This window comes from Thermobia domestica, chromosome 13, assembly GCF_964235325.1.
Source record: "Thermobia domestica chromosome 13, izTheDome1.hap1.1, whole genome shotgun sequence".
Classification (NCBI taxonomy): domain Eukaryota; kingdom Metazoa; phylum Arthropoda; class Insecta; order Zygentoma; family Lepismatidae; genus Thermobia; species Thermobia domestica.
Window position 1 is genome coordinate 103,819,772 of NC_137466.1, and position 27,091 is coordinate 103,846,862.

General features: G+C 35.2%; 1 protein-coding gene across 1 annotated transcript in view; it reads left to right on the plus strand.

The window, feature by feature from the left end:
* LOC145668405 (dual 3',5'-cyclic-AMP and -GMP phosphodiesterase 11A-like) overlaps positions 1 to 27,091 on the plus strand; it is a 713,632-nt gene that overhangs the window by 611,612 nt on the left and 74,929 nt on the right. The window contains exons 14-15 of the mRNA XM_081736207.1: positions 1,420 to 1,527; positions 26,933 to 27,042. Of these exons, the coding sequence (XP_081592333.1) occupies positions 1,420 to 1,527; positions 26,933 to 27,042 (218 nt within the window). The remainder of the gene's footprint in view (positions 1 to 1,419; positions 1,528 to 26,932; positions 27,043 to 27,091) is intronic.

The following is a 27,091-nucleotide window of genomic DNA, read 5'->3' on the forward strand; positions in this document are numbered from 1 at the left end:
TAAGGTTTTGGCAAAAAGAATACGACAATAGGCATACTGAAGCACCAATGTCAATTAAAGCTTGAATAGGAATATCGTTAACTTTAACATGTATTCAGCGGTTCAGAATTTAAAAAAGTCATTATCAGGTACATAAGAGTCATCTATAGTATATCGTTTTCTAATGCCCAATAACAATTACGAATTGGAATATATTAATACTAACATACAGTAATTCACAGTCTTAGGCATAGTTTTCTTTTCAGAAATAGTAATACTATTGTTAGCATTAATACCATTATTTACAATCATATAAAATGCGCATAAACGACAAGCCTTAAAAGATCCACCATTGTTTTCCGTTTCTCCCTATAAGGTAGCATAAGGAAGTTTTCGTATTTTACATCTACGTGTTTATGTTATTATAGGAATGCTATTTACACACGGCACTTATAACGAACACTAAATGTGTATTACTATAAAAATTACCAGTTTGTAATTAGTTTAATGCTTGTTTTGCATATTTTATATGTCGTTATAGCCCTCAGTCCGTATATTTACTTAATCTAGGTTACTGTTTTTATTAAAATCCATCTAAACACTTCATTTATATATTACCTTTTTTATTGTAGTACGTAATAAATTAAACATGTACACACTTTTAAATATTGTACATGTATATATCACAAGATGGATTCTCTATATGTTATATGTTTTCCGTTGCTATGACCACTTACAAAACATGTCATATCACTATCACAACAGAACATCAATCATAATAACAGAAAAGAAATTACATCTATTTCTCTTTATATTTTCTTCTTCTTCCTTTTGAACAGCTTGTGCGTATTTTAAAAGCACATTTTGCCTGTAAATACAAGTTATTATATAAAAATTGCAAAATACCGTTATACACTTTAGGTAGTTTCGAATTTTCGGTGACTAATGCTATCAGAAATTTGTTTCAAAGCGAGAAAAGATTAGAAAATGTCACGGTCTTTGTGTTTGTAAGTGGTAACGTGGCTGGTAGATCTGCAGTGTTACCACATGTACTTTAATTTATTGAGTGTCGCGTTTTCTATCTGTTTGTATATATGTGTGCGTGTGTTTTCACAGCTATGTATGTCAAATGCACGTAGCAAATTACCGGATCATTATGGACTTACGAAGTAAATGTTGCAAAGGACGTTATCCGATATTCTTTAAACCAGAACAGAAGTCAAACAACTAAACCCATGAGCTTTCAAAGTTGTGATTGAGTAATTGCTAAGTTCTATGTGAAAATAACCTCCTTAGATATATATTCGGAGGGTCTAATCTATTTACGGCATTAATGTTCTTAAATAAATATCGTACTAAAATTAATTCCGAATTCTATTAGTATATTTTAAACTTGAATGTATTTTATTTTTAAAAAGAATGTATTAATTTTCGTTTCAGATGCTGTATCGATTTCTGATAACAGTAAAAAGAAATTATAGAGATATACCGTACCATAATTGGAGGCATGCCTTTAATGTTGCTCAGGTGATGTTTGCTATTATGATGGTAAGTATATTGCTACTATTGCAAAATAAACACTAAGATATAACTATTAAAAAATGGAATATAGACATACTGTGTATATATGAGTGGGTCGAGGGAAGACAATGGTAACCTCATGCAATTCAATGCAATGTCATACCAAACTAGTTTCCCTGCCATCTGCAGACACATTTACTAAATAAAAAATATTTACATGCTGTTCTGTGATTTGATCCCTATCAATTCTACCTAATCACTCAATTTCACCGGAAGTGGCAATTACTATTGTCTTCCCCCAGGCCCCTTATATAGAGGACTATATCATGATGTAAATATATATGCGTGCTTCTGTAAACTGGTGGTATGATGGACGTCTATCGATCTAAGGCTGGTTTTCTCATGATCTGAGTTTTTATGGTTCGGAACCCGTTCAGGGCATAGATGTTAGGCATTGTCTTTCCATAGCTCAATTCATTATCTGTGTCTATTTCTCATCGTCTATTTTAGCCAAAAGGGAACAATCGTACTCAAATAAACAAATAGGTGATTCAATGAAGAGAAACAACTTAGATATTTTTCCCTTCTAATTTTAAAGCTAAAACTGATCGTAAAAGTTTTGAATAAACGAGTTAAGCACTTACATATATCCTTCATATCAATTTCTTCATCGCCACTGCATAGATGAAAGATTTGTTTGAATTTTTTAAAAAAAATGGAAAATCGTTCATTCAAAACAAGCTAATGAAGTGTTCGCACTGTACAACTGCACTTAGTGAAGCAACTTATTTGGTTACACCTCATAATTCGTTAATTCTGTAGCAAAGATTAGAAAAAACGTATTTCGCAGGCTAGAGTAGAGTGTGTAGCACCGTGATGGTCGAGGAAGATGTCCAACTGACGCTAAGCTCTTAAAACAAAAGACTTATCACCATATTGTTATTCCTAGAACTCTGCAATCTCATTGCAGTAGATACAAAAGCTCATCTGTGGATCTTGTCTGGTAGCAATATAGTCAAGATTCTTGTGTACAGCCATCTAAGATCCATTTTTCAAGGAAGGTCACAACTAAGATTCTATATATCTCGTATATATCTTAAAGACATCTCTTGCTCGTACTAAAACCCTCGTTTTATTTCTACCAAAATGTGTAACAAACTAACGTATACCTACTGTAAAGTTCTGGTTTCTGTAAGCTTTACCATGCATCCGAATGTTCTTTTTTTTAAATATATTTTATTCTATCAGCTACAAGATTGGATAAATTCTCTACTTTCACACCCATACAGTACATCAATCAAAATTGTTTTATATATATATATATATATATATATATATATATATATATATATATATATATATATATTCTAATTTAATTTCTTCGATATTCATAGCAATGACAAGATTTTGCACAAACTAGTATTATACGATCGCCATCATTAATCAACTTTTAATGTTGTTACTAACGCCGTTCTGTTTTTCCACTACTATGCCTACAGATATAATGCCTTTGACTAATTTGTATCGGATTATAGCTAAAGAAGAGAGATATCTTACATTAAATTACAAGATAGAACACATAATTGATTCATTTGTATTTATGTTCTTGGTCAACAAAGAGGCTATATAGGACAAGACCTACGTTTTAATGTAAGGTGAATACTTCAGTGTGTGGTTTCTCAATTTGTGGTACGCACGACGTTTGGGAAAATATTCTCTTGAAGCAAGAAAATGTGAAGTACAGCCGAGTTCAAGACCCATTCTATGGAAATTCCCCGACATCCTCTTTCATCTGATGAAACAAAAGTTGAATGTTGAATGTGATTTAAGATCAACGTTAAATCAACTGAGACCAGCGACTGAGAAACTTTGTTCAGCTAAAGTAAAACAACCTTCATATTGAAGAAAGTATGTGAAGCTTGTAAGACATATTTCGTTTTTACATTCGATGCTTATACTAACTTAAGTTTGTTTCAGAACTCAAAGTACCATAATCATAAATATGTTAAGTTCACTTAACATTATTGTACTTTTTTTAAACGTATACTTTAGTAAACAATCCATTGAATAGGTTCAATGAATGATTGATTTTTTAATATATATTTGCAGTTAAAGGAATTAGAATTTAGTTATAAAAAAGTCAATAAGAATGTAATTTTTTACCCTGAAACAAAAAAAAGCCATGCTTTTAAAGTGTAACTTTGACTACTGACATAGTAATGTTCTCTATATTAAGTATAGTGTTCAGTGGCGTATTTGGGGGGATTCCGGGCTTAATCCCCCCGAAATCTCACTTACTATAGTAAACTATATGAAATATCTTGCAGAATTTTCACATTTTCAGGCAAAGCGCCCCCCCCGGAAACAAAATCGTAAATACGCCACTGATGGTGTTACTGATATGTCAGTGGAAAAGGTTTAGAATCTCTGCTATAGTGCGTTCCATTCTCTTCCATCGGGCATCGAACCCAGGACCTTGTGAATCAAAAGCACAAACGTAAACCATATACCAGAGAGAAGCCAAAAGATGAAAAATATGATAAGTTTAAGACTTCCAATATTTAATTTTTTGTTTGGAGTATAATAATGCTGTGTTCAATGTATATTGTAATTGAACATCGTTGATGTAATGAGTCATGTCGTGCAGAGTAAAAATGAACGAAGGCTATTGCTACTATTATTTTAAGTTGGAGAAAATTCATCCCCTCCCTACTGACTTATTTCAACTGCATTGGTATATTAATAGGTTGAAATAGGTCACGGGCCAGGGGATGAATTTCCTCTGACTTAATAATAATAAATAGCCTTTATCCATTATCAGGAAGACTCAAATAAAGCACACGCCTTGTTTCATTAAACTTGATTTGTAAAAAGAAAACAAGAGAAAGTTGTTCTTGTCAAAAGTATTCTACAAGATACTGTGAACTCATCTTTCATCCCTGATTGGCTTGAGCCCAAAGAAATAAGGCTCAATTGGAAATTCTAAAAGGAAAAAAACACGCAGTATTTCAAAAAAGTAGAATACCTTTTTAATGGGAAAATTTTCGTTTAATGTGTTGTCAAAATTAAATGAATTCACCCCTTGCCTCTGATTGATTTCAATCTCAAAGTAATAAAAGTAAGTTTCAGAGAAAACACGGTACATTTCATAAAAAATAGGTGACGTTAAGAACGTTTATCGTGATCCCAAATTGCCAAGTATCTGTGCAAAAAATTATGTTAAACCAAATTCAAACAAAAATTAAACTAAAATATTAAACTTTTAGAACAGCAACGAAGTATGCGTCGACATTCCATTTCCGTTTGTTTCAGCATACTCTATGAACCTTTCTGAAAGTGATCTTATGATTCAGTAATAAAAGGGAAAAATTAAATTTTAGATATGACGGTACCGTAACGTCAGTAGACATCGAGAAAACTTGAGACGGACGTATTTAGTGCAATTATCTGAATGTTCATATGGAATTCTTAATGAAGCACATAAAAATTATTCTTATCCGTTATATATATAATGGAAACACTTGAAAAAAGTGCTTACTATGTACTTGGACTACCTTACACTCTCAGAAACGGGCTGATGCAAAGTTAAATTAAGTGCATAATAAATTAAGTGCACGGAGATAATAAATGAAAGCAATTGAAATATAACACTTTTCAGCATGCACTGCGTCACTATGATCCGTCAGAGAGACTGGAGGCGGAAATCTCCCAAAAGAACTGCAAGTATTTAATTATATTTAACTCCGGAGATTAAGCAGGCTAGGCGAGGTGTTGAACTTCATCCCAATGTTCCCCAAACCATGCCGCAACAGCTCCAGCTATGTGAATGGGCATATCACCATCCTGAAATACCGGTATACAGTGATTACCCTGAAACAAAATCTGAACCATAAGATGCATATGGTCCCCTAAAATAGTGACATAATCCAGGAAGGTGTGCAGCCGGTGATCGTCAGCACGTTAACCACTGAAAGCAGGTTACTGTGCTTCACAGTATCACAGACCCCCTGCAGTGTTTCACGTTTACCGGAGATACTGCATATCATATGCTTCTTCAGACATCCATCAGGTACGGCCGTAGTTTGAAATAAGGTGAATGATAACTCATCCCACCACATCACGCGCATCTAGTCATCAATTCTCCATGTTGCATATCCACGGCAGCATGGCGCAATGGAAGCGTTATGGTCTCTTTATTAGTAGTTTCGGCCATGAACCTAACCCAGTATGCCCATGCCATGTAACTCGTGGCCGATACTGATTGTCAACACATGATGTGAGAGGTGCTCTTTGAGTTCTTTTGCCACGAGCACCGCAGTCGCACGACGGTTCTAAGTGACAATCTGCTTTAATGTTTTACGAAACCTGTCACAGAGGGTTTTCTTACGACCACTGTTCCTCTTCACTGACGTGGTTTTGCCGAGCTCTATAGATTGTTTTCACCTTGAATACCGCCCCTCACGACACATCCAACTCACTTGTCACTTTCATCACACTCTCACCTCATAACCGAGCCCTAACATTTTGCCTTCTTTGGAAATCAGAGAGGTCATCCACCACCATCTGCTCAGTTTATACTGCCGTTCTACTGCTACTCACGCAGAACGGAATTTACTCTAACTCACAACCAATAAGAGCCTGGTGCTGCGGTCGCCGTGTGACCGTTGCCAACTCAGACATCTGGCTTGATTTCATTAAATTGATAGGTATACGAATATATACAGGGTTATTTAAAGAGCATGGTACAAAACTAAAATGTATTTATTTTTTACTGAAATGACACTAAAAAGCAAAATTGGTCATTGTGCTCTTTTCTAATTCAACACGGATCTACATGCAGCATCTCTCTCGATATTTCTGGCAGACGAGTGTGTTTCATGAAGCACAAACAGGAGTGGCTTTCAACTTTTGCACTTAGCGTAAAATGCAGTTCCTATGCAATGTCTGGTTTTAAAGAAAAATGTACAAAAATAGCTCTGCACTTGACACGCACTACTCATGCAAATTCCATCGCGCAACACATACGTATGCTCTTTTCACGGTCTGCATTAGCATTGTTAACTGTTTACACTGCAGTTAGTATCTCTAGCGACTTTGTTGTAAAGTACACACACAGGTTATAAAAATTTCAACCTTCCTTTCTTCTTAGCGACCAATTGCTTTTGTATGTCGTTTCAGATCAAAGTAAATACGCTTTAGTTTTCAAATATTCTTAAATAATCCTATATACGTATATAATGTGAAAAGTACTGGTAGTCACATCAAATTCAAGGAAACTACGAAAAGCAATTACCAACATACGCAGGGGTAAAAGTGAGGGGGAACGCCGTTACCCCATTTCTAAAAAAAATATCTATGCGTCCTCCACTTGCTAAAAAAAATTACTATGGACAAAAATAGGCATGGGAGACGACGTGATGTCATGCCTCCCCTTGCCTTTTCAGAGCTACTTTTACCCCTGCACATACGAGTATCTAAGAGGAAAGCTCACTGCATAGCTAATGTAGATTTTAACAGATACAATGCTATTGCAGATTACCAAACATTTCATCATTGCTACTAAGCTTTTGAACAAATAGTATGTGACACGTTAAACCAAAAGCACTTAAGTGAATCAAACACAATTGTGTTATTTTAACCAAATCACTTAATTTTCCTGTGTGATAAATTGATAATCTGTTAAACTCGAGTTACTGGAAAATTGGTCCTTTCATTCTAAACAGCATTGCTATAAAACATGTTTATCCCTTACTCTCTTAACATTACCAACAAGAGATTCTCTCGACAAAACCACTCAATTGTTACAAGCGACAGCAAACAATTACCTTTTACAACGAGAAAAAAGAACTATCTGTTACGATGCATGCATAAGTGGTGTTTATTTAATACGAAAATAATACCAGTCTGGTAACTTTATACAGTTAACTTTATTAGGCCTCACTCAACTTAAAGGCCAGTCTCACTAACCAAAGTATGTAACACCAGATAGTTCTTTTTTTTAAAAAATACTTAATCAAATACTAGTGTATTATTTTCGTGATAATCAGAATTATTAATCATAATAGTGACTGATTAGAGATTTCCGGTTGGATTGTGCACAGACGTCAGGCATTATTAACCACAATGTTGCTAGACAGCCTAATGTTAGATAAAGTTAAATCATTGTTTTGTTTCCAAATCGTTTCATTTTTTAAACTACCATATACTGTAGTGGCATCTGAAGCCAAAACTACAAGTGAAGCACAAATTAATACACATGTAATATATTAATTGTCTGATAAATATAATTAATTGTAATAAATAATTGCCTAATAAGAAGTAAAGAGATTAAATCAAATGTTCCAAAATTTGCAAGCAGGGAGGCCCGCAGAATTTTTTTTCCAAAGGGTGGCAAAAGACCGATATAAAACAATAATTATTTATACACGTATCCTTATTAACTACAGTAAATAAACTATTCAGTAATCCTATAGTATTTAATATAAATTTTTAAATGTAATTCCAAGAAATAAACACCTTTGGAAATTTCAGGCGGAATTGCTCTCATCTTGTTCCCCACTGCTGGCAGCCATGCTTTGCAAGCCTTAGAAACTTAAATATTATCTAATTTACCTTGATTTTGCTATAAAAACAATGGAAGAAAACATGATTCCTCAAGTAGCAATAAAAACTTTTTGTCTTAGATCTCAAAGTACGAAAATCATAATGTGGCTACTGTACAGGAAACAAATATTAGATATTGTCTCTTCAGAAATTCAGGTACATTTTCAGCTGGTGGGGGGCCGCGGCGGCTCCGTGGTAGAGCGTTCACCTCTGGTGCTTGGGGTCCCGGGTTCGATCCCAGCCCCTGCCAAGTGAACCTTGTGGTGGACAAACACCGTGTGTGGGGGTTTTCTCGGGGTTCTCCCGTTTCCTCCCACTTTCTTCATTCCACCATTTCATTCATTACTCATCATCACCGTCTCCTTTAGCCTAACCGGCATAACCGTGGAACGTAAAACTCAAAGATTTCATTTCATTTTCATTTTCAGCTGGTCTAAGTTCCTAGTTAAACAGCAAACTGTAAATCCCAGAACTTAACTGCCATTTACTGTAATCGTTTGCATTGTGTAATCTTACAGCTAGTTCCGTAAAACTATTAAATTTCCTAGCGGCATGGACTGTCTTTAGTTGGGCGATGTGTTGTCATCATACGTTTCTCATCTGGCTTTCTAGGTCATAGTTTGGCAACTTTTAGTTCAAGTATCTCTACGCTCTCCCTACTTGGCTGTTAGTTGACGCGTATATCCTTGACGCACGGGCTCCGGATTCGGTTTCCAGCGAGACACCATTTGAATTTATTGTGGTAGTTTGGATTCCATGTAAAACTGTAGAATTCACGTTTAACATAGCTTTGGTGCTGAAAAAGAACGCTGAACTTAAGGAAACAAAGTTGCAACAAGTAGCTCCCAAGTGACTAAGGATTCTGAATCATTACTAAAAATTCGTTAAACCCTATTAAGAATGGAGTTGTTAACAACACGCACTAAATTCAGACACGCTAATAGCACTTAATACTACAAAAAATTCTCCTGACTCTAATTTCAGTTCTTGTGCAGTTTCATTTATTTGAGAATATTCTGTATACGTTAAAAAGAAACATTAAGGTGACATTTAGAGATTTTCAGTTTGAAATTTTGTTAGAATATCAAACGATCTTTTTTAAATTGAATTTTGAAATTCCAACTGTTTTACATTTAGTTCAAGAGCATGTTGTGTTGAGTTAATGTATTTTGCTGCAACAGTGCGAAAGAACAACATCCATATTGGCATACACAAAATCACTCTGACTTATCGTTTAAGGATACTTCTCCTTTAATATAACACATCTTACTAACAGTATTTTCAGTTTTCTAGCTTCAAACTTTGCTATACATGAGTATGAGAAGTCTTGTACAGGAATGTGAGCATAAACAGCGACACACAGTGAGAAATTGTTTTTCCATACCGTCTCAGCATCCCAAATATAAGTTCCCATCTTTCCCGTCATTGCATCCTTTATACCAGTGAATATGGATATTGCAACATGTAATGAGTTACCGATTTTCTTCCACTTATATTTGAGATGGCGTTAGTCATTTGTTTATCGGTCGAATGTCTTATTATGAGACTCTTAACGGGTTCAGTATGTGAGACCGGTCTCATAATGTGACATGTATAGTAATATTGGGTCTTATATTAGGAACTCATTTGTATCGACATTTCTGTATTCACAAAGTAGTCTCTCAAACTTAGTCCTGTACATAGAGCCAGTGATTTCGTTGGCATTGTACTGTCATTTCAGACACATATATTCTCATTTGGTACATATTTGAACATTAAAAGAAGTTATCAAAAATCGTTGTAGTTTATGCGCACAAAAAGTGTAAACTTTTACAGTGCGTATATTCCAAAATTGAAAAAAGTGAGTTAGATTGAAAGTGTAACGTTTTGTATATTTTTGTGCCATCACAGGATTTGGCTTAAAGACAGTGTTGATTGGTGAATTAATAAAAGAACTCTTTTAAGAGTACACAAAAAGCCGGGGTCTCTTATTAGTTACCCCTCATAAAAATGATAGTGTAGCAACTTTGGTCACATCTTTCAATATAATTTTTTTATTGTTATACTTTTATGTATTGCAATAGTTTATATCGTAAATTAATTATTTATTTGCCATCAACACAACAGGCATAAGCCCAATTATAGTGTTGGTGTAGAGTCCATATTGCAGATGTCAATTTCTTTATGTTTGATACATTTTTGTTATAAGTAGAACACATTCTCCAAATTGGTGATTTCAATAATACGTTGGTCCTTGCTTTTTTGCAATAAAACAGACCAGGGTTATTAGCACGAGTTTTAAGTGTCGGGACATGAAAATTTAATGTTGATATGAGATCCGTACAATTAAATTCATTTTGTACTATTTTATGGAGAAAAATCATATCTGTCACATTTCGCCTTTGTTCAAGTGTAGGGATACAGAAGTTATCTATTAATGTTAGATAATTTTCATAATATGGATAGATTCCAGTTGTCTTGTACGTCAAGTATTTGATACATTTAGATTGGACCTTTTCCAGTTGGTATCTGTATTGCTGTTGTGATGGGTTCCAAATCACAGCAGCATATTCCAGTTTTGATCGGACATAGGCATAATACATTTTTGTTAGTGTAGTACTATTTTTAAATTCCTTTCCAATTCTAATTATGAACCCTAACATCTTGAGAGATTCGTTAACTATGTTCTCTATATGGTTATTAAATGTCAATTTCGTATCAAATATAACTCCAAGATCTTTGACTGAATTTAGTCTATTTAATAAGATCTGATTCATTGAATAATCAAACTCTATTTGACTTTTGTTTCTGGTAAACGATAAAATGTTACATTTGTTTATGTTTACATTAAGTTTGTTTAAGAGAACACCAATTAGCAATATTTTCCATGTCACGTTGTAAATCGAGACAGTCATGGTCTTTATCCTACCGTATATTTTGAGGTCATCAGCAAAAAGCAATTTGTTACTTAATAATATATGATCAGGGAGATCGTTAATAAATAAAAGGAACAATAACGGACCTAGATTAGAGCCCTGGGGAATTCCAGAATATGCAATATAATCAGATTATTTATATTCTTTGTAGATAGTTTGTTTTCGATTATTTAAATATGATGAAAAGAACTTAATCAAGGGAGAAGAGAAATTATATTCGCCTAGCTTATGTAATAGTACCTTGTGATTGACTCTGTCAAATGCCTTTTCAAAATCTATATATATTACATCAACCTGACATCCTACATCTAACGAATTTGCTATAAAGTCTGTGATAAGTGCATGGTTTATTGTTGTTGATTTGTGTGTGATAAAGCCATGTTGATATGGTGAGATTACGGGTTGGATGTGGTCAATTATCCGTCGGTATAGGATTTGTTCAAATATCTTTGCAAAGGTAGGTAAAATTGATATAGGACGGTAGTTATTTATTTCGATATTAGACATTCCACAGAATTTATTAAGTAACAACAGTGTTTCTTTATGCTATAATTAACCAGTATATAGCATCTTAACTTTTAGGGTCTCATATTCGAGGTTCTTACCTATATATATATATATATATATATATATATATATATATATATATATATATATATATATAATCAGTGGTGTCGCCTTGTGCAGTTCGCAAGAGCACGTGAACCATCAAATAACGTGCGCTGTTTGTTGCTCCTTAAGATATTTAATAATATGTAGAATATTATTATTATTTTGTTTTATTTCTACTCTTCGCTTGCTTTGCCCCTTGCATATATGCATTCCATCATCACACCACGTTCACAACACAGCAGCGAGCATACATTGCTTTGTGTCTAGATAGAAGGGAAATGCGGGCAGCTGAGGGGAGGAACTGAGGTCTCCTGACGTTCAAATCAAGATTTACACGAGCAGCATTGAGAGCTATTGTTCACTTATTTCCCGCAACGTGGCGCTTTAAACAGAATCAAAGAATGAACTTTTGCGTTGACAGCTGTTGTTGACTAATTTCCAGTAATGTGTCCCTTTAAACAGAATCAAAAAATGAACTTTTGCGTTCACTGCTGTTGTTGACTATTTTCCAGTAGTGTGGCGCTATAAACAGAATCAAAGAATGAACTGTAATTTAAAATAGAACACAGTGGTAGTTAACGCATTCTTTTAATTAGTTATCTACATTTCTTTTTATCTCAAATTCTTGTAATGAAAATACACTAATGGAACAAAGTTACGGCTTTCCGAGGTCGTACCAAAGGAAATGGGAGGTTTAGAACCCCTCCCCAGAGATTCATGAGTGAACGCAGAACAAAATTAAATTTTAATTTATTTTTAAGACTTTTTCAAATACTTATAATCTCTGATTCTTCCTTAGGCTATGGTTTTCCTGCGTAGATAAATTAATGTTTGTAAAAAAAATCGAATAGCTTATCAAAACCTACCGTACTTAGTTACATTGCTACAATGGCAAAATATTACCTACTGTATTGTGGGAACCTGAAGGAAATTTTGGAACTATTTTTTTTTTCAACATTCATTTTTAACACATGCAAATAGAAAAAGACAAGTACGTATTGGTATTTGCGGTGACGTACGTTCAGCTGTAACACTTCTAAAAACGGCGTAAAGGTATTTTCTTTGGAGAGAGGCGGAACTTACTTCGGAGATTGTACTTTATGCGCAGAAACATTATTCTCTCAGTGTATTTCAAAGTGGCAAAAGTGAGAACGTATCGTGTGATGGTATAGTGATTGATTTATAAATGTGTTTGCTAGTATTTATTATTTCTTGTCTATAATTCCCATCAGTTATGTACTGCTAGAATTTTTGGTAGATATACTTTCGGCCGTTTTCAAAACAATAGCTTATATCCATCCTTATACCTCCATTACATCTCTCAGTAAGTAAATATGTGCTGAACTATAAAAAAATTTGATGGATATATTGCATATACTCTCGTATATCCTCCTTGATAGGTATGTAGTGTTAGGTTTTTCTAAAATATTTTCTTAATACTAGTGTATCCAAGGCCTATTCGATACGGAAGTATTTTTCGGGAGATTTCTTGTAAGAAAAATCTTATCATTATCCTATTTTGTAGAGGATTCTGTTGAGTGATTGCGAATTTCTGTATATCTTTCAGAGCAATGATGAATTGTAAAAGTTTAGAAAGAAGTTAAAAGATAATCGACCAAAGTTAACTATTATCTGGAGATGAAAACTAAACTGTGTCGAAATTTCAAAGTTAATTTAAAACAGTAAATGGCTGATAGATTCTGAAATGAATATATCATTGTTTTGTTTTTCTAGCGTCTTACATTAAGGGAATTAACAGTGGACCTGAATTGTGTAATATATTTGGGATATTTGATTGAAAATGTAAAGAGGTGAGAAATGTAATAAACACATTAAAATTATGCTGTCTTGAACTGGTGTGAGCCCCAGGGGCGTAGTAGAGAAATGAGAAGTAGAGAAATGACTGATAGCCTAGATTTGATTTTACATTTCATGTGTACTTTCTTTTCTTTAAAAAAAAATCTAATTCGATATTTTTTCTTAGAATATAGATGGCGGAACTTAACAATTAGATACAATTTCTTGGTTGTAGAATTACATCGGATCAATCGTACTAGATCTTATAGTATTGGACCCGTCTCCTCCCCAAACTTTGGACTCATCCAACAAAATATTGTAAAATTCTTTCAGTTCATAAGGTAGAGCATTAATGTACTCGGGATTTGGACTTTCCCTTCATCTTTTATTATAAAAAGTCTTTCTTAAATACAAAATTTATAATAAGTAGTTCCTCTAATATATTGCATAAAATTAAGATAGGAACCCGGTGACCAAGCGTCGTGGGCTTTTGCAGGTGAGGTTTCTCTCGGTGACCAAGCGTCGTGAGAGGGGTTAAGATGAGGTATCTCTCTTCTCGGTGACCAGGCGTCGTGAGAGAGAGAAAAGGAACCCGGTGACCAAGTGTCGTGGGCTTAGGATAGGTACCTCTCGGTGACCAAGCGTCGTGAGAGAGGTTTTGGGTGGTTCAATCAACCTGGGTAGATTGATGCTCGATGGTGCGTGCTTCTCTCTTTTATCCTGTAGTGTCGGCTGCTACCGGTGATCTCCGTCTTGCCGACTGCTGGTGAATGTGGGCGACTCCTCTTCGGGTCCGTCGTCTGCGTTGTTTTGTTTACCATTAGCGCGTGGTAGTACACATGGTTATCGCATGTTATGGGGACATGCAGAACCTTACACCCCCGGGGCGTAGAAAAAAATAAGCCACAAAATTATTATTATTATTATTATTATTATTATTATTATTATTATTATTATTATTATTATTATTATTATTATTATTATTATTTGCCATTATATCGAATCTGCATTTTGGTCGCAGTATACACTGGAAATACACTAAAACACTGATACACAAATCAAAGGTAAAAGTACTGGTCACTGATATAACACTGTATGAGACACTATCGCACAAATAAAGTTTAAAGTTAAAGTTGAAGTTGAAGCACTAACAGTTTGTCCTCTAATCTAAGCAGGATCCGTATATTACGTCATCTCCCTCAAAGGAGAGGCTGTCGAAGCTCCGGCGGTTATAAATAATAATTATAACTACGTCACTGATGGTAATGTCCGTAGCATATTTTGTGAAGTTCGCACGTCATATGGTGCTATTATAGAAAAGTTTCTAATATCGGTCTAGTTCTTACTAGTCGTAGCAAATGGATGACAGAACACACCTATAGAAAGGTGAAAGTTACTACTGTGAGAAACATAGTCACGCCGGAAGAAAGTTTGGCAACTAAAATTCCTGATTTTCTGATCACTCTGTATATCTAGGTTAATTTGTTAGTAACAATTATGATTTGCGGCGGAGAAGCGAGAAAAAATGTTGCTGCTGGCCTTGTAATTTTGTTCATAGGAAATTGTGCGTATGACAGAATATAGGGAGGTGAGGAATAATAAAAGTCAGAAAAAAAGAAGGGATTTGTGGCAATGTGAATACTAAGGTACGTGCGAGATGTAGTCACTTCAAATAGTTAGCCTTATCATATTTCATATCCTGTTTACTGATACTCCATGTGTTGTTTCTTTCCTCTTTTTTTTTCTCTCTGCCCCTGAAACGTAAAGAATGCTCATCGCGTGTCGCTGGTTCGTATCTGCTGGAATCATGTTATTCTTGTTTTTCTCTCTTCTTATCTCTTCCAATCTTCTTCCTAGCTGTTACGTTCGTCATCATTATCCCTGTATATGTTCTTCGGCGTTATATATATATGGTTTAATTCTGTCGATGGAAATATTCTGCTCTGTCTCCCTGAAATTGCTGGGCAGTGAAAATAAAATTACATGTTTTTAGAGGAGAAAAATATTAATTACGTTTTGAATACATTTCGAATCAAGAGAAATACGTTTTCTTTTTATTTTCAAATATAATTCAATTTATGATTGTTTTGATTACACCCGAACGATACGTAGGGTCTACATGGTGCTCAAGAAACACCCAAGCTATAGACTATTTATAGTGTAACATACAATAATCTACAAAACAACTGCAACGAATATTTTTTTTTAAAAAAAAGAAGACCATTTTTAAAAGTTAATTTGTTTCATCAGTTGAAACGAAAACCTGAGAAACTTGCCCATTCTATTTATAAACTACGTCTACCATCCAGGTTGTTCAGAACGGGCTGCATACTATATGCAATGGCTTGTAGCGCACCAGAAACTGAATATAAATATGTAAGAAATTTAACCCAATTCTGAAAAATGAATTAGTTAGATTACAGGAAATTATGGGCTAAAAATTTGTTATTCTAAACTAACGTTTACTGTTTAAAAAACTAAACCAACATCTGTTACTTTTATGTTAAGATTTTACAGCAGGATGAATTTACCCAGGTAGGGGAACACGGGGCAAGACAGGGTAAGGGGACAAGACGGGGTAGTGGGTCTATTTCTCATTAAGGACTGGAATCGTATGGAACTTTCTCTGGATTTTCATTCACACGCTTTGTATCGACCAAAAAGGAATCATTGGTTATTTGTCGACGCTATCGGTTTTAAGTACCCTACCTTGGCCCATGTTCTCCTACGTGCTTGTTGCAAAGATAAATAGACTAACAATAAATTGAATGCAATAATTTCGCATCTCAATGTAGATACATGTGTACAGGCCATACTAGCTAACTGTTTAGTCTACGTGTTTCTGTTTTAGATGCCACGGAAGCACATTCCACCAAAGCCACAGCCTCGTTTGAAGAAGTGGAATGCCGAAAACATGATTAAAGCTATAACTACTTACAGGGAAAAGAAGATGGGATTGAGAAGATATGTAAAAGAGTTTAAAGTGGCACAGACGACACTTCAGCGCTTTGTTAGGAGCAGTTTGTCACCTGAAGAATGTTTTAGTTCAAAAGTAGGGCGTAAACCTGCCCTACCTGCTGCAATTGAACAGCAGTTGGTGGAGTTTTTGATTGAAATGGATAATCGCTTTTATGGCCTGACTAGATTAGATGTAAAAAGGATGGCTAATCAACTAGCTCAACAGAACAATATCAAGCATCCTTTTACCTCAAATGCAGCTAGTAGGGTTTGGTTTGATCTTTTTATGAGGCGACATAAAAACATAATCACTCTCACAAGCCTATAGGGACCTCATGTTCGCGTGTCAATGGGTTCAACAAGGAAGCTATAAGTTCTTTGACATGTTCGAAGCCGAGTACAACAAGCACAATCTCACAGCCGATCGTGTGTACAACGTCGACGAGACTGGGCTCACCGTAGTACAGAGCAAGATACCTCATGTAGTGGGTCTTAAAGGCTAATGTCAAGTGGGGGCAGTCACATCAGCAGAACGCTGCTCCTTGGTTACTGTGATATGCTGCATGAGCGCTGCTGGAACCTTTGTTCCACCATGATGATCTTTCCCAGGAAAAATTGGACAGACATTCTAATGAAAGGAGCCCCACCAGGAGCGACAGGAAGATGCCATCCTTCTGGTTGGATACAAACAGAGCTCTTTACTGAATGGTTTGAACATTTCCTTTCTAAGACGCATCCCCCGGCGGAATCGCCTGTTTCGCTAGTATTAGACGGGCACAACAGCCACGCAAGAACCCTTGATGTCATCGAATGTGCAAGGATAATTGTGAGCATCTTGCCTCACACGTCGCACAAGACTTAGCCACTTGATAAAACATCCCAACGTTCCAAGCACCTCTTCAAGTGTTTGTGTATCACCATATGAAATCATTCCAATACCCCCTTTGAAGAGGAAGACTTCGAATAGAGGTCGTAAGCCGAGTTCTTGTGCTGTTTGCACATCGTCTCCGTACAAAAAACAGCTCGAAGAATCCTTAACTAAGAGTACGACTAGACCTAAACAGAAGCCACCTGCAGCCGATAAGAAAACTAGATAAATGCCCAAAGTTCTTCCTCCAATTAAAAAGAAAACAAACAAAACCCTGCAGTTTAATAAGGAGTCGGATACTGACGAGTCCAACAAATCTATTGGTTTATCTTCAGGAGAATTCGATCTCGATCTTCCAGTTGGAGTAGAAGAGCCCACCGAAAAAGACGCCCTCTACATATTTTGTGGGAATTCATTTTCGAAAGATATGCGTGGTGAACTATGGATTCAATGTCAATTATGTGAGGAATGGAGTCACTCTGAGTCTGCCGGTGTGGAAACAGACATTTATATTTGTGATTTCTGCAAATAGGACTTACCTACATAACATCTTTGTCTGTTGACAACAAAACCTTGAATCGAAATTTGTTTATTTTGTAACTTTCAGCTTTTATAACTTTATAATCATTTAAATTCTTTTGTTTTCTTTATTTCACCTACAGATAATAGTTTCTGTGATTAAAAACATACTATGTTCCAACAATTTTCTGTGTTCACACATTGATTTACTGTAATTTTAGGATGTTTCCACATTACCCTCAGTTTTTAAAAAATCGAAATATGCTAATACATGTGCCAAATATTTTTTATTTTTTACATACATTGTTTTTGCACTTGCGAATTATGATCCCATATTTCTAACATTCTAAGGCATTTCGAGGCAATTTTCCAGGTTAAATTAACGATTTACTTTTTTTTTTTTTTTTTTTTTTTTACAAATTAACTACAAACTGGGTTTCCACATTTACACCCTCTCCTCTACTTGTTTTATCGAAAAAAAATTTGCGTAAAATTAATTTCATCAATTATGTGTAAATTATCATTACTTATCATTAATTAACCTAAAACACACCTGTTGCAGTAATTTTGCAACAACATTGTTTGCAGGGGCCGCGTTTCTATCAAAAAACACCCATTTTACGGACTTGCATTAAATAGCATTTTTTACATAGCAACACTGCATCAACTTTGTCACATTTTCGCACCAATAGATAAATGTTGATGCATACTGCAGATATACACTGAGATTAACCCGTAGTATGTCAGTTTTCTGCAACTGAGTATTGATTTTCTTCATTTTGTACATTTTTTATTTCACACTTTCGATATTTTCTTTCGTTACTACACAAAAACGTTACAAATTCCAACATCGATCATGATCTCAAAATTATATACATAGGACACACTAACATTTGTTTTTAGTTTTAGGTCTTTATCGTTCTTGGTTCAAAAGATATATGCAATCAAACTTTGGGTTGCGCAACTTTACGGACGCACTATATATATATATATATATATATATATATATATATATATATATATATATATATACAGGGTGTTAACGAACTATACCGACAAATTGATTCCTCACATAAAAGTAACTGAAAATGTTCATATGGACCTATGGCGAAAAGTGCATAGTTTCAGAGCTAGGGCTGTCCAAAATCGCCAAATTTCAAGAGGCCCTATTTCGAATTCGAGATACTGTGGATGGTGGTCCTTATCAACGTAAAGGAAGTCACGCATACGCAATCCAAAAATACATATTTCATTAATGTTCAATGGGTATACAGAGTATTCTCTGCAGGGTAAAATTCGCAGACATGCCATCAACCGAATTTTGAGATATACTCTGACTTTATGATTAGTCCAAAGTAGGAAAACGATATGCCTTGATAGCTCTGAACACGGAATTCTTTGGTGCGATGTCGGAAGTGTTAAGGGTCGTTATCAGCACGGTCTCTCGTACTCGGGAAAACGCATGCTGCGATGTTTTCTTTCACGATATTAGTGAAGAAAACGTGAAATATACCGTGACAAAATACGTATCATCACACGATATTCCGAACACAGAAAAACATGGAACTGCAGGTTCTTAACACTTCCGCCTTCCCTCTGAAGCATTAGGTATCCATTGTGGTCAAAGCTTACCTCTTGCCGACTTTGCACCCTCCTTGAAATCAGGGTATGTCTGAAAACTCTATTGAGAGCATATCTGAGAATTACACCTTGTAAGGAATACCCTCTACACCTATTGACAATTGATGGGCCTTAGAAGATGGGCTACGTGACCACCAAATTTGGATCAGATCCTGCCAGTAGTTCCTGAGATTATAAAGTAATAAATGCAAGTCGAACTGGGCTAATTGCCTACCAAATTTTGCTCAAATCAGACTAGTAGTTACTGAGAAATAAAGTGTACATATATATAAACTCCTGATCAAAAATAAATTGATACGTGCTCCGGCGTTTTCTAAAATTCAACTTCTAGGGAAGAAAGAGGACAATTTCTATAGCACATGTTTGTCCACTATACAAATCTACAGAGCTGATCTTTATTTATTTACGTTAAATGTAGTTAGTATAAACCTCACATTGTGTTTTTTGTCATGTTATTCTTGATTACGACTTGTTTTCTAAGGAGGAGAAGACGTTAAAACTTTATGTTAGAGTGTAGTATATGAACTGCTGTGTAGGAAAAAGATATAACTTCTTATATTTGATCCGAGCAACGCAGGGTACATCATCTTGACGCAAGGTTAAAATAATTTGTCACACTATAATTACACTGGTCTAGAAAAAAAAATTTTTTTCTTTCACAAGAACAAGTGTTACTAAGTCTAAATGTACTTGTCCTGTTAAATTTAAAAATGAAATCAGAATTTTCCTATCTGTCACGGTTTTCTTGTGATAGTCATTTGTTTTTTCATGTTTGCACGCAAAATAGACCATATGTTCTGAAGACATCCTTGTGGTTGTAGCGGCATAGCTCAGCTGTTTATTAACATAAGCTTATAATGCTGATGTCAGTGTAAGAACAAAGGTCATATCATATATGGAGTTTGTTGTCATCGATTCCATACAAAGGGGGAGGGAGTCATTAAATTATGTAAAATGTGGAAATTGTACACTTGCAGTGTTCATTTTAACAATAGATTGGCAAAGTAAAGGGAACATCTTATTTGCCGTTTTCGTCCTTTTTTTACATTAAAGAAAACACAAATACGACTACAGTATAAATATCACTTCTACTTACCTAAGAAATTGTAGGCCTGAAGGATGATTTTCGGCTTATTTAGTTTCCGGGATGTCTCTCTTCAGTGTCCAGCGATAATCAGCTAGCATTCTGGGACTCCATTTGCTCCGATACTTCTTCTCCATTGTAGAAATTTGCTGGTGGAATCGCTCGCCATATTCATTACTTACTGAAGCAAGATTTTGCGGGAAAGATCTAAATGAGAGTCTAAGAAGTGAATTTTTAAAGACATATTGTATCAAATAGCTTGGTACGAATTCACAAGATTATTCACTATTTCACGATAGTTTTCTGCTTTATTTTTCCAAGGAAACCACGACAGATACCTACGAAGGCTTTCCACTCTTTGTCTTTTAGGGAATTCAACAGCTTTGCAAACTTGTCGTCATCCAGTAATGATGTGATTTGCGGCCCAACAAATATATCTTCTTTCAGTTTTGCGTCGCTGACTTTGGGAAATTTAGATTACAAATACATGAATGCAGGAAAATTTTTGTCAAGTGCTTTTACAAAATTCTTCATAAGGCCCAATTTGATATGCAGCGATGGTAAGTACACTCGTTCGGGATTCACCAATGGGGTGTAAGACACATTTTGCTCCCAGAAGTAAGAGTGTCACGTTTAGGTCATTGCTTGTTAATATAGTGCGACTTCCTATCTCTGCTGCCCCATTTACATAAGAAACAGCAAGATTTTGTGTATCCCAATTACAAGCCAAGAAGTAAAGTTATGACCTTTAAATCACCACAAATATTCCAGTTATATTTTGTGTACTGGAGTTTATCTAACAACAATTTCATATTCTGATATGTCTCTTTCATGACAATTGCACGGGCCACAGGTATTGATGATAATTCATTTCCATTTTGCAGAAGCACCGCCTTCAAACTAATTTTTGAGGAGTCTATGAACAATCGCCATTGATGTGGCTGGTGTTCATGTCCAAGAGCCTCCATAACTGCAGTAACATTATTACAGAGAACAATACCATCCTCTGTAGAAAAATATTCTTTGAAATCACTATCGCGACTACGATATACGCATGTCCTTGTTTCTTTGTGTAATAGATTCCAGCCTTTGAGCCTCGAAGCTAGAAGTTCGGCTTGTTGTTTCGACAACCGTAAATTCCGAATAAGATCATTGAGGTCTGCTTGAGTTAGTAGGTGGGGTTCTGATGTAGAAGCCTCGAATGTAGGATTACCTCTATAATGAGTTTCTTCCTCAGTATGAATTGCCTCGGTGTCAGAGTCTTCACTTACGGTCACAAAATCTGGGCACTTCGGCACAGGATACTCGTCACTATGTAATACAGGTCTCATATCAGATGGCAAATTTGGATATGTAACGGTATGTTTAGTTTCATTTTTTGTAATTCCTTTTATGTTTGTTAAGCAAAAGTAGCAGTCAATGGAATGGTCTTTTTGTTCCCTCCAGATCATGGGAATTGCAAAAGGCATATGATGTGTGCCCTTTTTCCATCCTGAGAGAAGCCGCACACATGTCACACAACATATATTCGGAGCCCATGGTTTATCAAAATCACCCGCTTTGCAGCCAAAGTAATGCTCGTAACACTTTTTTTACAAGCCGCGTAAAATTTCGCCTCTGAGATTTAAACGTTAGTTCACCACAAATGTAGCAGAAATTGTCCGGATAATTCAGACACTTTCTTGGCATTGTGCAAGTTCTTTCTAACAACACAAGAAATGAAACAAAGAGCACTCCACTTACACAGAAAGAAAACCTGCGAGACTCACTACACGATCACGAATGTCTTTCTGCTAAAACAGGTCTGATTTTGATCGACATTTACAGTGTTGTCAAGCCCACAAAAACAAACACTTTTGCTCCATTATTTTCCACTTTTTTATTGCACAACAAAGAAACTTTCGGAAACTCGAATAGCTATATGCCAAGTGGGTCTCATAAGCTATGTAAGTTTATAATTTTATCGGCCGTCGTTGAGGTGCGGCAAGAGGTAAGGGAGGAATTGCGCAATTGAAAAAAAATACAATTTCCACAATATTTACCTAAATTCAATTACCTCCCATCCCCATCCCCCTGATATTAATGACACAAATCTTGCACTAGATGAAAGTTTTATTCTTTCACAGTAATGTGCCACTTAAATTATCCTTCCACATTAATAAACCACTGCACTATGCAGATTCAAACATATGGATGTTTCATGAAAATACGTTTCATTTCGTATATAAGGGTGAAAAAATAAGTGAATGTCACAACAAAACGGTGCCTAATGCAAAACATTTTGATTGCATTTTTGAATTCAGGAGAATAAACTGCTTTAGAATCAGCAATCACTTCTTTTGTGAAAAAAAAATCATGTTGACCAGTGTTATTTTATCTTAAAGAAATTATTTTTAGTATTACTTTTAAGACTAAATGATTTGTTGAAGAAAAGTAGGAAAAAATTTAACAAATAGGGTATGCTTAAACAAAACTAGCTTATAGTTTACACACAAACAAAACTTTTTTTTTTCAAAATCAAAAATCCAAAAGGGGAACATCACGTATAAAAAAGATCTTATCTTTTGCTGTTAGTGGTAAATGACTTTTTAACTGTGTAATATTCGACTCAATAGGCTTTCACGCATAACTAGTAGGACAATGTTTAGCAGAAGGGGTCCAGCTATTTCTTCTAAAAAAAATACAATTTCGGTAGTTTCGGTTCACATTAGGTTAGGTTAGGATAGATTAGGTTAATTTCAGTTAGGTTAGGTTACTTTGTTAGATTATATTAGCTTAGAGGTCCGGCTTAATTTTCGAAAAAATGCTAGAATTTCGCTTATTTCTGTTAATATTAGGTTACTTAGGTTAGTTTAAGTTAGTTTAGGTAAGGTTAGGTTACAGTTGGTTCGGTTATGTTAGGTCTAAGTGCTTGCATCTTCCATTTCTCCCATAAATTTTGTACCTAAATATTCTTACGTACTTCTTGACCCCGTCTGCTAAACACTGACTAACTAGTAGTTCCCTTTCAATACATTTAGCGTTGTGTTAACATAAATAGTTCAGTTTATAATTCCATTATAATTAAAAAGATCACTTATTAGTTAGTAACAAATGTTTGAGAAGCAAGATTGAACTTTATTATATTTATTGTGCAAAATAAAACTGATTTTGCTTTATTTTTGCTATAAGATGAAATTTATGATAACTCCGTACCAAACAATCTGCACATTTAAATTAAGTCAATAAAATGAAAAAGAAAGAAACCGCATAAAAAATTACTGTAATATTCGTGCTACATCTATGAAGCTGCCACATTAATAACTTGCACCCGAATTTATATAGCGTATGCATACGCAAAGTAGGTGCAACATGCGTTCGTGTGTGTGTATATATGTGTATGAGGCAACAAATTTCAAGATACAAGATAAACAAGAACATATAAAACAAAGAATAATGTTTCAGAAAGAGTAGAAGCTGTTGTATTTGTATCATTTGGTAATGTTTATTATAGACACTGGAAAACTATTTTTTTTTCCATATCCTTCCATGGATTCAAAAACGCCCAGGAGATATCAACCATAGCAAAATATAAATTGAAACGACACTATATTACAATAGAAATTCACACATTAGGTATACCTTCGAGCCTGCTTCCCCATAAAAATATTAAAATAAGACTGTTTTTTATCGTGGTAAAATCATATATCTAGACCATAAAAGTCATAGTTTCTCGTAATATCTGTAAATGTGTGCATCCCTAGGGTTTGCTACTTCATGAATGGTTTCGCTACTCTTTCAGATACTGTAAACATGTTGGAATGTGATGGCTCAGTGATAGAGCGCTCACTGCTGGCGAATATTATGTCTGATTCGATTACTTGTAATGTGAGTTTATAAGGAGCAACATCATCCCCGTGGATTTTCCTGGGATTCTCCCGGACTTCGTTCGATTTTCTTCGTTGCTTCCATTATTCCGTAACCATCCACCGGTATTTATTATGTGTTTTATTTTCACCTAACAACATTGGTTTCCAGTCCTTCTGAAACTGCAATACCATGTCACACACTATTGTAAAAAACCCTCTTACCCGTTATTAACAAGTAACCTCAAGTTCAAATTATAGGTATTCTTTGAAAGAAAATAATTGTACTGTTAGTTTATTGTTTCTTATTATTATTTAAAGAACAAATTAAGATGAAATTACAATAAAAACAACAGTCTACCGCACTAAAATTTCTCGGTCACTTCCATTTTTAGACTTCCAAACTATGCTATGCATATGTGTCGAAGTCTCATAGAACGGCTCTGTCCGTCCGCCGTCCGTCCATCTCTCCACAGGTATCAGAGTGAGAACAGTAAGAGACATCGGAAAACGATTTCTTTGCAATCGATTCAACGTCCCAGGAATAATGTCTATTTTCTCCGTTAATGATCTATTCAAACCGGAAATAGTTCAAATTAGTTATTTAAGCTTTCAACATTTATATCTATAGAATAAAACAGTAATAGATAGCAAGAAGTGTTTTTGCAAACGATCCAGTGTCTCAACACAACGTATTATGACTATTCACAACATTCTACCGAAATCTGAAGTGGTTCAAATTTACTATAACTTCCGGCTTTAATACTGATTTTCATAGAACAAAAACTATAAGATATATCGAGATGCAGTTTCTTTCGCCTATTCAGCGTCCAAGAACTAGATCTCCTCTCCTACGTTTCCCTGTATACAAACTGGAAGTGGTTGAAATTAGCCATTTCCAATTTCATTATTTATCGCCATCGAACAAAAATGGTAATAGATAACGACAAGTGTTTTTTGCAATCGATTCAGAGTCTCAAGACTATATACCATCACAGCCCACAACACTCTACCAAAACCGGAAGTTGTTCAAATTTCCTACTATTTCCGGTTTCAATACTGATTTCCATAGAGCAAAAATTGTAAGGAAACCGGCTTTTTGCAAACAATTCAGCGTCCGAAGAATAGGTTCCATCTCCTCTGTTTACCCTCTATTCAAACCTGAAATTGTTAAAATCAACCATTTCCTGTTTCAATATTTACTGCCATAGAACAAAAACTATAAAGGCAGCGACTAACGGTTTCCTGCAACAGATACAGTGTCTCAAATGTACATGTCATTGCAACCCGGAAATGGGATACGGACAAAATCTCGCGGCTGAAACCTCACCGTCCAAAATCTCGCGTGGCCAAAACCTCGCCGCCCAAAACCTCACGGGCCAAAATCTCGCCGGGCCAAAACCTTGCCTGGTTAAACCCAAGCGGACCAAAATCTCGCTTGACCAAAACCTTGCGGAATGAAACCTTTCCTTAAAATTTAGCCAATGAGTTTCTTAATATGCAACTCCATATTACAAATAATAATAAGAAGAAGAAGAATAAAAAGAAGGAGGAGGAGAAGAAGAATCAAAACATCGTGTGTGCTTGGGCTTTCTGAGTGTATTCCCGTTTCCCTGATCATCTACGTCTCCTTTAACCTACAGGACATAATCGAGGGACGTAAAAACTCTGATATTATTTCATACTTTCATACTAAAGACACCGTCAAAGTGAAATAAAACTATCCCAGGCACAAACCTCATATAGGTTGAAAGTTTGATCGAGACCAGTCGAAAGGTTCAAGGGTTATTAAGTCCTAAGCGCAGCCATTTTCACTATTGCGTGACTCACTATTGCGATAGGACTTTTGCCCCCTATACTGGGGTAAAAGTCCGAATTTGTCCATCCTTTTTTAAATTGGTGTATCTTATTAAGTAATAAATTAGTAGGCTTTCTAGCACCTTCAAAATATAGAGAAATGTTCACTTATACTTCTGTGCGAAATTCGTTATTTTGCCGTTATATCTTTCGACTCCAGCGCAACTCAAACACCAAACTGCGGATTTTTGCTCCCGCTTACTCTAGAGTTGATGTGTGGCTTCATGTAACTTGAACCAAAGTAGAGGACAATCTATTTGTTTATTTGTTGAAGTTTGGTTTTCCTTGTCACCACCAAGATTGCATGAGACGCGTATCTACAATTTAAGATGGAATTCTCACAATGCAATGACTTCAAATTTTAATGATTTGCCACCAAGAATCGAATCTGGTACCATTTACAGCAAAAGAGCATGCGCTAGCCACTAAATCAGCGAAATGTTCGCAACTATCCGTAAACTTATGATTTACACAATAGAATCATAGTATATTAACTAGTGGAAGTATTCATTTCATGTGTGAAGTATGAATTCGTGAATACGCATACTATTCAATCAAGGTTTCAATCCTATATGTATTGAGTGCAAAAGACAAAAGTTAATATAAATTGAACAATAAAAAATAATGTGACGATGCATCGTTTCAGCGTTAGTAATGTTAATTATATATGGTGTTAGATAAAAATGTTTAGATATTGTATCACCATGTTTTTATATTTACTTTTTTGTTTCAGGGCTGTGAAATGAAAGAAACTTTCAGTGATTTAGAAGTTTTTGCGATGTTTGTTGGTTGTCTTTGTCATGACTTGGACCATAGAGGGACCAACAATTCCTTCCAAGAAAAGTAAGTGATAACTGTTAATTACATTTGCGTTTATCATTAACGTGCATAA